The following is a 13,722-nucleotide window of genomic DNA, read 5'->3' as shown; positions in this document are numbered from 1 at the left end:
TGAGGTCCAGGGATGACAAATGACCCAACTTGGGATGAACAGTGGAGTGAGGCCTGGATGCAGGTACGTGGGCACCACCTTTGAGGCTTGGTTGTGCTGTGGCATGGTTTGGTGGTCAAACTCTGGGCAGAGATGCAGAAGCAGCAGGAATTGAGACCTAAAGGAATCTATAGACAGACTTAGTCTTATGGTGTGTGACTCCACAGGGTCTTTGACCCTGAGTTGAATTTTCTGTGCTGGAGTTAAAGGAGGGGGCAGGGGGCTACTGGTGGAAGGGTCCCGGGACAGGCAAGAAAGTAAATGAGTGGAGTCTAAGGGTTCAGGCTGAGTGACTTTGGCTCTTTGGGATTAGGCCCAGAGCCAGGACCCCCCTGCACCTTGCCCCCAGGCAAACACTCACTTATTCTTCATGACCCAGCTTGATGGTACCACCCTGTATGAGGCCTTCCCTGACCCTCTGAGTGCTGTCTTCCAGAACCTAGGACAGAACCTTAGTCCATAGAAGGGGACCAGTGCACATGACTGAGGTCATGGGGATGCTACAAAGTGGCAGAAGTAGAGAATAGGTTGAGAATCTGTATCTATCGCTAATTTTCTGGGTTATCTCAGTTAAGGCCCTCAATATCCTTGGGCCTCAGTTTCCTCACCTGTAGGCTGGGGATGGGGATCTTGAGCTTTTCTTTCTGGAGTGGTTTTGAGAATGAAGAGAAATAATTCTAGGCCGGGGAAGCACTAGGCATTATTTTTCTGCACTGCTTAAGCTCAGCAATAATATAATAATATATATTGTACATATAAAATTATTTTTATAGCCAACATTTAATGTGCACTTGCAATGTGCCAGGCTGTCTTCTAAGTGTTTACATATATCATCTCTCATCTACTCCTCACAGCAATTCTACAAAGAAGGCACTATTATTATCTTCATTTACTGATGAGGAAACTGAAGTTTGGAAGGCTTAAGTATCTTGCCAAAAGTCTCAAGGGTAATAGGTGGTGCAGCCAGGATGAATGTCTGGGCAGCTGCCAGGGCCCACATTCTTAGGTGCTACATGGAACTGCGCAGTACATGGAGGCTTGGAGTGGATCAATCAGAAGGGCTTCCTGACGGTCTTGATGATCCCAGGCAAGTTACACAACTTCCTTGAGCCTCATGAGATTTAAGTTGAGCACAGAGAAAGATAAGAGCCCTGTGTTGAGCACAGAGATAGATAAAAACGAGTCTCTCTGTTTTCAAAACACACCCTGATAGTGGGGTAGTGGAGGGAGGAGCAGCTTCTAGCCAATGAACCCCATCACCCTTGGTCCCCAGCTTCTCTCCCTGGCCCAGTCCTGAGTCCTGGAACCTCCCCTGCCTTGGGCAAATACCCAAGCACTGAACACACTGTTTGCCCCAGCAGGGGGTGCCATGGACCTGGGAGTCCATGTCCCAGGTCCATATCCAGGACATCTGAGTGGGCTCTGGGAGTCAGAAAAAGTGGGCTTTATCCCAGCTTCTGTCATTAACAAATCTTGCTGCCCTGGACAAGTCACTCTGGGTACCACTTTCCTCATCTATAAAATACAAATAATTAATGTGAAAATAAAGCACAAAGGAGTGATGGGAAAGTATCTCAGAATGCCTTGGACAGAGTGGGGTCCATGGTAAAAGTTCATTACATTATGGTTTTCTTCCCTGTTCACTTGTTTCTGCACAATGCCCTGTTCAGGCCTCACAATAAAACAGCTTTCAGGCCGGGCATGGTGGCTCACACCTGTAATCCCAGCACTTTGGGAGGCTGAGGTGGGTGGATCATCTGAGGTCAGGAGTTTGCGACCAGCCTGGCCAGCATGGTGAAACCCCCCCCGTCTCTACTAAAAAAATACAAAAATTAGCTGGGTGTGGTGGCGGGCACCTATAATCCCAGCTACTAGGGATGCTGAGGCAGGAGAATGGCATGAACCCGGGAGGTGGAGGTTGCAGTGAGCCAAGATTGCGCCACTGCACTCCAGCCTGGGCCACAGAGGGAGACTTCGTCTCCAAAAAAAAAAAAAAACCAACAACAAAAAACCAGCTTTCATTTATTCATCACTTATGTAAACTCTATATGCATATTATCCCACTTAATTCTCAAAACAACTCTATGATCAGGGAACTGCCTTTGTTACCATACCAGGAAATGGGGGCACAGAAATGTAGGTAGTTGGCCTAAAGTCACAAAACTGATAAGAAGTGGAGACAGGATTTGTGCCCAGGTGTCTGGTCCCAGAGCCCCTGTCTTTCACCATTCTGCTCTCTACCTCCTCGGAGGCGTGGATAGCTTCCGGAGGGACTGTGATGACAAGGGGATAAGGCAGGTGACCCACAGAGGCTGGAGGGTGCCTGGCCATGGGCTTGGTCTGTCCATGAGCTGCTTGGGTCAGCTCTACCAGCTTCTGTGTGGATGGAGCACTCCCTCCTCTCCAGGCCAGCCCAGCTCCAGGGAAGGCCCAAGGATGGGGACAATATCCCATTCCAGTCCACGGAGCAGTGGTAACGCAGGGTCCAGGTCTGCTCCGGCTCTTGCTCTTGCTCAGAGCTGAATAATCTGGAGCCTTTGAAGAAGGATTTCTGAAAAGCCATCAGGAGTGAATCATTGACTTAGGGAGGCGATGAATCAACGGGGAGTTCATAAAACGGCAAATGAATCGGGTGTGAGAGCGACAGAGCCACTGCTATTCCCCAGAACCCTCCAGGGACAGAGAGCCGAGAGAAAAGAAATAAAAATAACACGGGGCCTTACGCCTGCCACAAACCCCAGGCAGCCCCTCCTTCCAAGTGGGAAGACAGAGTGGGGCAGAGGGATGGGACCCACTGGTGGGTGAAGTGGGGCCAGAGGGAGGCTCCTGGGGGCACTCCCAGCTCTCTGGGTCCAGGCTGTGGGTGCAATTAGCAAATGCCTTTTCACTTCTTTTCAGGAGCCCTCATAAGAAAGAACACTGATTTTGACGAACACCCAAAATAATGTGAGATCAGGCACCATGCATTATGCATGAGGTCTGATTTAACATGAACATTATTTCTTGTGTACGAGACCATATGCCTCCGTGCTGTCTCTGCAGCCTAATAATACCCAGACCCACCCTGGTCAGGCTCAGCAGGAGACATGTCCACTGGTGTGTGTGTGTTGGGGGCAGGGATTGGAGCAAAGCTCTCCTGGTACTCAGGTCATCTGAGGAGAGCCCACTCAGATGCCCGGGAGCGGGGTGGGTAGTGGGAGGTGGGTCATGCCCTTGGAGAAAGACCAATGTAACCATGTGAACGTGCCACTGTACGTCCGCGCGTGCGCGCGCATGTGTGTGTGTGTGTGTGTGTGTGTGTGACATCAGGAGCCCGTGACTAGGTGATGCTGGGTTCATTGCATAGCAATGTGGGGGCATATGCATAGCTGAGGTTTTACTGCACAAGAAGGACTATGGCAGGAATGGATAGATCTAATTGCTGTGTGTGTTTGTATATATACACGCATATGTATGTGTGGGGGTGTGTGTTTAAAAAATAAGATCACACATACATACAAACACACAGCCTAACTTTAATTATCTGAAAGGAGCAGGAAGAGATCTGGGAGGAGCTGGGACAATGATGGACAGGAATGTGTTTGGAAAGCAGTTTAGGGGCAAGTGCTTGGAAATCCTGAGAGAAGGGGACCAGGTCAAATGTTGCAAAGGATGGCCGTGTGTGCTTAATCAGATATTACATGTGCCAGGTACTCAGTGACTCTCAAGAGCTTAGTGCCAAAGACCAGAAAGCTGGTCTTAGACCGCCCAAACTGTGGTGTGGGTGTGACCATGGGTGTCTTAGCATGCGTGTGAGTGAGCAAGGTGGTGAGAGCCTGGATCGGGGTTTTAACTGGTTGAGGGGAGGAGTGATGGGGATGGGGATGAGTGGAGAGAGAGAGAGAGGAGGTGGTGTATGATCGTGGGTTTCTGAGAGTGGCTGTGTGAATGGGCGGGGTGGAAGATGAGAGGGAAGGGTCATGGATTTGTGTGTGTGTGTGAATGGGCGGGGTGGAAGATGAGAGGGAAGGGTCATGGATTTGTGTGTGTGTGTGTGTGTGTGTGTGTGTGTGTGTGAGAGAGAGAGAGAGAGAGAGAGAGAGAAAGAGAGAGAGAGAGGGGCAGGCTTGTTTCTTTTGGAGGCTAAAGTTGCCTCTGCTTTAACTGGCAGTCCTCCTCGAAGAGCCCACTTGAAGCTGACTTTTTGAGGGCATGCTTAGGTTCAAGGTGGCTCTGGTAACTGCTACCAGGTCCCAGTTCAGGGACCAATAGAGGGCAGTCCTCCCACATGGAGGCCTCAAGAGGCAGCAAGGGGAGCCCTAAATGGCCAAACACCATTTCAACTCCAGAGCCTTCAAATGTGACAGGCAGGGACAAAATGGATGGCTCCTCCAGCTACCTCTGGTCTCAGTCTCCGAGCCAGAGGCCCTGGGTAGATCATCTTGGCTGAGCTTAGGAGAGCAACTAGGCCTGATAACCAGTCTCCTCTCACTCCACCCTCTGCTTAGGTGGGTCTCCTTTTTGGAGCTGAAGCCCTGCTAGGGAAAGTTCCAGGGAGGGAAGCAGCCTGGCCCTGGATGTGTCATTGGAGGCCCAGAGCCTCTCCAGGGGAGGATGAGTTCTAAACGGCTCTAAGTGGGCAACTGCGATTGGGGGTCAGTTAGTCCTATGGACATCCAGTCAAGTCCTAAGGTCAAGGGATGATTGCATAGGACCTAAGGCATGCAACACATAAACTAGTGCAACCTTCTGGGCAGTAGGTGGGGGAGAATATAATGTCCTCACGCCTCAAGGCAGGGTACCTTCTGGGTTTGCCTTGATGACCGCAGGTGACTAAGATGGCCATTTTCCTTCCTTTTGGTATTGGCCAACCTCCATTCTACAAATATTCTTCCTGCTCAAAGCATTAGCAGTGTAGCCTGGGTTTTCTTTTCCCTCTCCTACCTCTGGGATTGGCTGTGGCTTTGCACACACAACAGCATACACACAAATTCTTACACCAACTTGCAGAGGTTCACATGGGGAGAGAGTTCTAACTACCATAATCTGTGGCCACATCAACATAAACAATAATTTTGTTCAAGTGAGATGCGGAAGGAGATGGGATCAGAAAATTCCCAATATGCTAGGGAAAGCTTGAACTTCCTTGGAGGTCGATGCTAGGGACACATACCTCTCCTGAACAAAAGGAAGTCTGAGGCTCTCAGGCATAAGCAGGTAGATATACATACCCTTGGGACGGAGAGACTGCATCAAGCCCACAGTTGGCTGTGCTTGTCCTAACTCTATTCTATCCAGGGAAAAAGATTTCTCTTTCCTATAAAGTGCTGAGATTCCTACCATCTAGGGGCCTTCTGCGACCAAGGGGTTGATCACCGGGTAGCTATCTCATGCTGGTGTCTCATTAAGCCAAATCCTTGCAAAGTAAAAGATTTTCTTCCATCCCTTTTTCCACTTTTTTTTTTTCATTTTTTTTTTTGTTCTACTCCTCAGCTGCTGCTGGTTCTTAGGAGGCTGCTTTGTTTTGCTATTTTTGAGTTGACTTGCTTAAATAATAAACCCACCCTCTTGTAGAGGATTAAGCAGACAATTAGGAAATCAATCAATCAATTGGTGTCAGCTGCAGGCAGAGGCTGGTGAAAGGCCTCATCTTCCCGGTGGCCCTTTCCAACCTCAAAACCTGCTGAGGCTCTGGGCCGCGCAGGCGGCGGGAGCTCTCAGCTTCATTTGCTTCCATTTCAGAGCCTTGAGGCTGGGACAAATCCAGGAATGGAGAAATGAGGGAGCAGGGAGGAGTGTGTGGCGGCTTCAAAGTTTTGTTCTTGGTGGAGTAGGAAATGAGAGGCTGAGGCAGGGTGGTCAGTGGCTCCTGGCTATGCCATTGCCCAGCTGGCCGGTATGTTGACAGCTTCCTCTTTAGGAAACATGGGAGGGAAGGCTACCTGGCCCACCAGTGTGGGGAACGGCTGGGACACAGGTGGCAATTACAGGGCTATTCGCTCACCTGGCTGGACTGAGCTGAGGAGGAGAAGAAAAAAGGAGCAGGGAGTGAGGGCCTGGGCCTCTGGAAGCCGAGGCAGCCTTTGTACTTGCAGAGACAATTCCCCCGCAAGAGTGAGGGCCAAGCGCAGTCGCCAGGAACTCTCAGCATGGCACAGTCATCCCGAGGCCCTAGCCCCGCCAGGGAGCACCAACTTGGGGCCCTGGGGACACCTCTCTGGACATCCCTGACACCGTCAGCTAGAGCCCAGGCCTCTCACAGGCCTGGACTTGGGCCGCTTCCCTGGCAGGAGGGGCCCCACACGCCCCCTCACTAGGGTCAACTTTCTCCCCAGCTAAGAGATTATGCCTTCAAGCTTTGGCTTCACAAAGAGTGAGAGAAACCGCATGTGGCTTCTCCTGAGAGGGGAAAAGAACTGCGTCTACGGAAGAAGCAGGAAGAGCTCTTTTATCAGTATTTTTAAGAAGGGTTGTTTTAAAGGAGAAAATAAGGTCTTGACTGGAACCCAGGTAGTCTGGAGCTCTGCACCGGGAACCAGATCTGCCCCCAGATACCCTGACTCACTCCAGAAGACAGCATCTGAGAAGGTCTGTGCTCTTCTTCCTATCACTCCCTGCACTGGTGGTGGTGGTGAGGGTCTTGGGTACCCAACCTTGGAAAGAAGATATCAGGTCTTTCTGATGGCACAGTTGCCCGTGCCTCCACTTCTCCCCAACAGAAGCTGGGGCAGTGGTTTGTTTGCAGAGACATAAGACCGGCTTTGCCCAAGCAAATTGGCAGGGCTCCCTCCCTAGGCTGACCCAGCTCACATAGGACCATGAAAGCCACGTCTGTCTAAGCTGTTAGAACTCCCAGTGCATCCAGGGGGGCTTGGGCACCATTTGAGTTTGGGTGGAGAGCCTGCTGGAGTAGGATGGTGGGGCCTGACCAGGCTTCCAGGTGCCCTAGGACTGGGAATGGTAAAGTTGGCTCAGACCTCTCATATAGAGTGCAAGGTGAAATGAAAGTTGGGGGTTGAGGTGTCAGGTGGGGGATTATAGATTCTAGGCTGGTGACCCAGGCCGAGACGGGCTTCTTTCTTGGTGGAGAAGAGCAGTCGAGTTGTGCATGAACAATGGCTGATCCGAATTCCATGTGGTGTCTTTGGCTCACTGTCCCGGGCCCTGGTTTGGTCTAGGAGAGTCTGTCTATGACAGGGGGACACGAGGCAGCTTCATCTTCCCTAAACTGATGCACCTGAGGCAGGGGCCCAACTGTTGCCCATGTCCTGACATCCACCTGGAAGGTCTGCAGGGTCATCTTCCTCCAAGATCTCTCCTGGTGAGATCAGAACTTCAGGGAGGTGAAGCAGGGGATCCCATCGCTTCACCCCAAAACCCACCCAGCCCTAGCAGTAAAAAGGACAGGACACAGCCCTGGGGTACATGTTTATGTGAGTAATAAAATATTTACTATAACATAAATATAAAGGGAACTTCCCAGTCTACATTTTTTTTTTTTGCAATAAAGATACAAAGAGAATGCACCGAAACATTGTTTCAAAAAATAATAAAAATAAAATAACAAAATTTAAATTCAAACCTTAACAAACAGAAGAAGAAACGGAGAAGGGGGAAGCTCCAAACACATCCAGAAAATAAATAGAGATGGGTCAGAAATTCGGAAATCATATTAAAATATCTTTTTCGGATTAGTCAGTGTACAAAATCCTTTAGGGTAGGAAGCAAGGGTAAACCGGAAAACCAAAAATAAAAACCAAGCACAAAATGTTTCTTCTCCCCGCCAGTGTGTACATATCTCACATATTTACATGGTTCCCACCTCACCCCAAACTTGGGTAATTTCTCTCCCGGCCTCCCCTGGCATCCCGCATCCCGGCGGGCTGGAAAGGGAGCAGAGGGAAGCTGCAGGGAATCAGGCGGAGGGTTCTCAGGGAACGGCTTATTTCTACAGCTGGTTAAAAAACAATCTCTCTAACTTTTCCAAGTTTCGTTTGGTGTGGCCAGGAGGGCAGGGCCCCGCGGGGAGCAGGGGCCGCGCTGTGCGGCGGTCGGTCTGCAGCAGGGCAGAAGCCCCTTCCCGTCTGGGTGTGTGGGAGCGCAGACCCCTCCGGCGTGGCCGGGAACCAAGCCGGGGCTTCGGATGAAACGAAACGAAAAATGAACACTGGAATTTTTTTTGTTAGTTTTTTTTTTTTTTGCTTTTTTTTGGGGGGAGGGGAGGGGAGGGAAATATAAGGGGAAAAATAAATTAGGCTAGATTAAAGCTTTGGCTATTTCCTGCTTTTATACACAGACGCGGCTCTCGCGACCTCCCCTCCGGGGCCCCGATAAATACAGTATACAGCGATTTAAATTAAGGGCGCGGGCGGAGTTAGAAGGACCCCAGGAGCCGAGAGGCTCCACGAATAAATAAAAACCGTAAAAAACCAAGCCCGGAGAAAGGGGAAAAGGGGGTGGGGCGCATCCTTATAGGAGAGAAGAGGCGTGTAGCGAATAAAGTGACAGCCCCCCACCCTGGACCCGCAGGCTCAGGAGTCCACGCGGGGAGAGGGGATGGGGAACTCTCCTCGCTTCGTCCTCTCTCCCGGGGAATCCCTAACCCCGCACCGCGTTACCTGTCGCTTTGGGGAGGCCGCTGCCGGGATCCGGCCCCGAACAGCCCGGGGGGGCAGGGGCGGGGGTCGTCGAGGGGATGGGGGCAGAGAGCAGGCGGCGGGCAGGATGCCCGGGGTGAGTTGGCGAGTTCCGGATCTTCGCTCCTCTCTCCCGGGGCTCGGGCGACGCAGCCTACCGGGCCGTCTTCGCCGATCACCGGAGAGGGTCGTCCGGGTGTTTGGTTTTGTTCGAAAGTTTCTGGGCTTTTTTTTTTTTTTTTTTTGTAAAATCCAAAGCAACCGAACAAAAAGAGTCCAGGCCGCGCGGGCGGGCTGCGCGCCCGCGCCCTGCAGCGCGCCGGCGGGGGCCCGGCCCGCGGGGTCACTGCACGGAGCCGGGCAGTGTGTGGTGGTGGTGGTGGTGCAGCGCCGCCGGCTGGGGCGGCGGGGGCGCGGAGGGTGGCGATGCGCCGCCCCCGCCAGGCCCTAGCTCCCCAGGCGCGTATACATCGTCCATGGGCGGGTGGCCCGCGCCGGCCGCAGGGGTCATGCGCTTCTCCTTCTGCCGCCGGTTGCAGAACCAGACGCGCACCACCTCCTTCTCCAGCTGCAGGCTGTCTGCCAAGCCGGTGATCTCGTGCGCCGAGGGCTTGGGGCACTTGAGAAAGTGGCTCTCGAGCGCGCCTTTGACCCCCACCTCGATGGACGTGCGCTTCTTGCGCTTGCGGCCCTGCGCCGCGATCTTGTCCAGGTTGGTGGGGCTGCCGCTGGACGAGTCGGTCTCCTCCAGCCACTTGTTGAGCAGCGGCTTGAGCTTGCACATGTTCTTGAAGCTCAGCTGCAGGGCCTCGAAGCGGCAGATGGTGGTCTGCGAGAACACGTTACCGTAGAGCGTGCCCAGCGCCAGCCCCACGTCGGCCTGCGTGAAGCCTAGCTTGATGCGCCGCTGCTTGAACTGCTTGGCGAACTGCTCCAGGTCGTCCGAGCTGGGCGCATCCTCGTCCGAGTGCTCGCCCACCGATGAGCCGCCGCCGCCCGCGCCCGGGTGCAGGTGCGCCGCCGCCGCGTGCAGGCCGCCCGCGTGTGCATGTCCGTGTGCGTGTCCGTGGGCGCCCAGATGCGGCGGCGGCGACGGCTCCAGCTGCGCCTCGTGGCCGTCCTCGTGCAGCGCGTGGTGCAGGCCCGGCCCCGCGCCGCCACCGCCCGCCGCCAGCATCCCGGCCAGGCCGCCGCCACCGCCCCCCGGGTAGGCCGCCTGCGCGTACAGCCCGAGCGGCTGGGGCTGGTGGCCCCCGCTGGCCCCCGGAGACGGCGACATGGCCGGGCCCAAGTGGTGCGCTGTGCTGCCCTGCGCCCATGCCGCGCCCGCGTGGGCCGCCCCCTGGTGCACCAGGCGCGCGTGGAAACCTCCGCCGCCGCCGCCGTCGTCGGCTCGGCCGGTGCCGCCGCCGCCCGCCTTGCCGTGTTCTAGGTGCGGGCCGCCGGCCCAATCGCCGCCGCCGCCTCCTCCCGTGGGTAGCCACTGGGGGTGCGCTAGGCCCACGGGGTGGCCCGCGCCCGCGCCCAGCCACTCGTGGTGCATCAGCTTCTGCACTTCGCGGTACGCGGCCCCTGCATGCAATCGCTCCGCGGCCGCCGCCGCCGCCGCCGCCGCCGCGGCGTCCGGGTGCATAAGCGGCCCGGTGCCCCCGGCTCCGCCACCGGGGCCCCGCGGCAGGTACTGCGCGGTGGTGGCCATGCCGCCCCGCGCCCTGCGCCGCGCCGCCGCCGCCGCTCCGCTCCGTCTGCGGGCCCCGCCGCCTCGCTCCGCCGGCTTAAAGCCCCGACCCGCTCGGCGCTCCGGAGCCCCACCCCGCCCGCCGTCCATTGGCTGCCCGCGGAGCCGCCTCCCGCCTCCCCGGCCCGGCCCCCGCCCCCCTCGCCCGCCCGCCGCCCTGCCCGGCGGCCCAGAGCTCTCCATTGGGCGTCGCTCCCGGGGTCCCGCGCGCCGGCCGTGCTGATTGGCCGCTGGGGCTTCATTCACGGCCCCCCTACCGTCCGCGTACACACTCACGCCCCGGGGGCGCGGCCGCCACGTGGGGAGTGGCGCGGGGGTGGCCCTGGGACCGCACCCCCTCTCGTCCTGGCTGTGTGGGCCCCGCTTTCCCCCAGCGCTGGAGACTCCGAGCCCGGCCGGTCCCACATTCCACGCGAGCTGAATTCCCGCCCGCATCCCGCCCGGGCAGCAGGGATTGCGGGCTCCGGGAGGCGCTCGGGCTCCGAGAAGCGGCTCAGCCCCGCGCCCCTCCCTCCTCAGTACCGCTGCCGGCGGACCAGGATTCCCGCGGGTCCTGGCGGCTGCGAGCGCGAGGCGGCGCGGATTCGCGGCTCGGTTCCGGCGCGACTGCTCACCGCGCCCGCCTCGCCTCCCGCGGCTGCCAGCGTGCACTGGGCGCTCCTCGGCGCGTCTGCCCGGCCCGACTCGGCTTTCCTTCTCCTCCCTCTAGTCCCAGCGTCACAACTCCGCCGACCTCCTCTGCCCTGAGAGCGCGTCCGGTGCGGGCGGAGTCGGACGGACTCTGGCTTCACGCCTCGCGCGGGCACCCCTTCTCCCGGGCACTGAGGCCCAGGTGAGTACCGCCCGGGCAGCTGGGGCTGGGACGGGGGGCGGCAGCGGTTCTACAGTCCTACGCGAGCCCCTGGTACCCGGCCGCGCTCCGGGGTTCCGGAAGGAGAAGATCTCGAGGTGGAGACTGTGGCTCCGGGGAAAACGCTGCTGGCAAGGGCGCTAGTGGGGGGTGGACGTTGGGCCCAGGGGTATCTGACCTGCGCCGCTGCAGCCTTCTCGCTCCTTCTCCCAGCTTGAACGGCTCATCGGCTGTGGTCGTGGTGGGATCACGCCCCGGGAGAGGAGAAGGATGGGCTCAGGGAAGGGGCTCCGGCGCTCCAGAAATCCGGCGTGCAGGCCGGGAGCTGTCCAGCCTCGCGAAGAGCCCCGGGCTAGAGTTTGCCCGGACTTGCCTGGAGCTGCTGAAAAGGGAATTGAGATTGAGGAGGCCTTCTTGGAAAGGTGGGCAGTGGAATTCAGCTACCTCCTCACGCCCCAGCCCTTGAGGGCTCCCTGAAGGATCTTGAGTGGAGTCGGACCTCACTGCAGTTCCTTTGTGCCTTCTTACCCGACCTTGGGCCCCAGGCTGAGGGTACTGAGCTGTGTTTTCTCCTCTTCCCCACACCGAGGCTTGGGTCCCAGGGAGTCTTCAGCTGCCAGTCCTCCCTCTTTTCTCTCCTGGATCTAGCCTCAAGTGGATTTATAGCTTACAGGGCCCTGGGGTCCCAGATCACAGAACTGAGCTGGGGGCCCAGCTAGGGCCCCACTGGGCAAATCAGGTCTGTGGAATAAAGCCTTAGATTGAAAAAAGTTGCTGGGGGCTCAGGTGGCAGCTGCCATTGGAACGATCCAGGGCGGCTGGGACAGAGTTGACAGTGACAGGGGTCACCCTGGGCACAGACTTTGATCATGTGGGCCCTGAATGCCCTAGGACCAGCCAGGGAAGGAGTGGGACAGAGCAGGGCCCTTATCCTGCCATTGGCCACTGTCCTGAGCAGGCTCCGTGGTCCCACCCTAGCTATAAGAGCTGCGATGGAGCTCTGTGTCTGAACTGAGCTAGAGATACTGGGCTTTCCTGGACTCTGGCCCAGGGAATGGTCACCTTGAGGCAGCCCAGGTCTTTCACCTTTCCCAGGCCTGGGAGGTAGGAGGAAGACTGGGAATTCCACAGTGAAGTCCCTGCTCGTGCCAGCCCTAACCAGGCCTGTGTGATATTGAAGCTTGGGCTTTCAACCTGGAGCTGCCATCATCTCCCTGGGCAGGAGTAACTCTGGTCTAGCCTTCCTAGCTCTTGGTTTTCCTTCCTGTACGTTGGGAATAACAGTACTATAGGCAGCCCACCTGTCTCACTAAGGTAGGTCAGATAGTTATGTGAGACAATGGGGGTGTAAAGCTCTCAGATAGGTGTTTACTTTGGTCGTTTCCATTGTTGCTGTTCAGTGACGGGCAAGGCATTCCCCCTCTCTAACTAAATCTCAGTTTCTCCACCTGTAGCATGGGATTGCAGAGGTTTGGACCAGTCGACCTCTCTGGCACTTCTCACTCTCATGGTCTGTGATTCTGTGAATCTGTCTCAGTTCCTGTTGAAGGAAGTCTGGACAGCGGGCAGGTGTTTTGATTTCCAGCCTTTGGAATTGCCACTGAGGCTGGAAGAACAATGACCAACAGGCACGGAGTTTTTTGTTTTTTTTTTTTTTAAATTATACTTTAAGTTCTGGGATACATGAACAGAATGTGCAGGTTTGTTACATAGGGTATACATACAGGCACAGTGTTTTAGCAAGTACTTTTACCTGTACCTCTCAGCCCTGTGAGAGAGCACTGAGATTATTATCTTCATTGCCTAGATGAGGGACCCAAAATTTGTCCAAGGGCACAGGACCTGTGAGTTTTCACTCATCATTCCCCTCATTACCGTGGGATGGGGGTCTATGGAGGCAGCAGCTTTGGCTGGCACAGCAAAGAGAGCCCTTGGCCCTGTTTCTGGTAGGTCTCAAGGGCAGGCCAGGGCCTGCTGGGGCTCCTGAAACCGTCTTCCCTGGTCTGTGCCGAATTGAGGGGCATCAGCAGTAGAGCAGTAGCGAGGCTTCTAGGTTATCAGCTTGTCACCCAGCAGATCAAAGTCCCAATCCCACCACGTCCTTTAGCAGCCCTGTGACTTTGTGTGAGCCACATTGCCTCTTGGAGCCTAAGTTTGTGCATCTTACAGTGAGAACAATAATGCCTGCTTTTCAGGATTGCTCTGAGGCTCCACAGATGAAATAAGGCATGCAATTTAGGTGCCCTTTAAATGTTAGATGCTGGCCTGGGCTGGAAAGCAGTTTGAAGTAGGAAAGATATAATTCTTTTCTCTGCTTTGGAAATTTTAGACCTTCTACAGGGATATGGGTTTGGTCTTGAGTCAGAATTTTCTTGTGTTTGAGTTAAGTTTCCCCCAGGAAGTCTTGACATCACTCTTAAGGTTCTGTGTGGGACACTAGGGCTGAGACATGGCCACTGGTAGAAACATCTGCAGCTGAG

The 13,722-nt window shown here is 55.7% G+C and overlaps 1 protein-coding gene across 1 annotated transcript; it reads right to left on the bottom strand.

Annotated features, from left to right (window-relative positions):
- Positions 1 to 7,433: 7,433 nt before the first annotated feature.
- On the bottom strand, positions 7,434 to 10,432 carry POU3F1 (POU class 3 homeobox 1). Its single transcript, XM_031005719.3, has one exon. It carries the CDS (start codon positions 10,351 to 10,353, stop codon positions 8,998 to 9,000), a length of 1,356 nt encoding a protein of 451 aa, XP_030861579.3. The 5' UTR covers positions 10,354 to 10,432; the 3' UTR covers positions 7,434 to 8,997.
- Between the last annotated feature and the right edge of the window lie 3,290 nt (positions 10,433 to 13,722).

Source organism: Gorilla gorilla, chromosome 1 (genome assembly GCF_029281585.2).
Source record: "Gorilla gorilla gorilla isolate KB3781 chromosome 1, NHGRI_mGorGor1-v2.1_pri, whole genome shotgun sequence".
NCBI lineage: Eukaryota > Metazoa > Chordata > Mammalia > Primates > Hominidae > Gorilla > Gorilla gorilla.
Note: the sequence above shows the minus strand (reverse complement) of the source record. Positions and strands in the feature narration are given on the sequence as shown.

Coding starts and splice junctions, on each gene's coding strand:
- POU3F1 (XM_031005719.3), bottom strand. CDS start 10,353: ATGGCCACCACCGCGCAGTACCTGCCGCGGGGCCCCGGTGGCGGAGCC.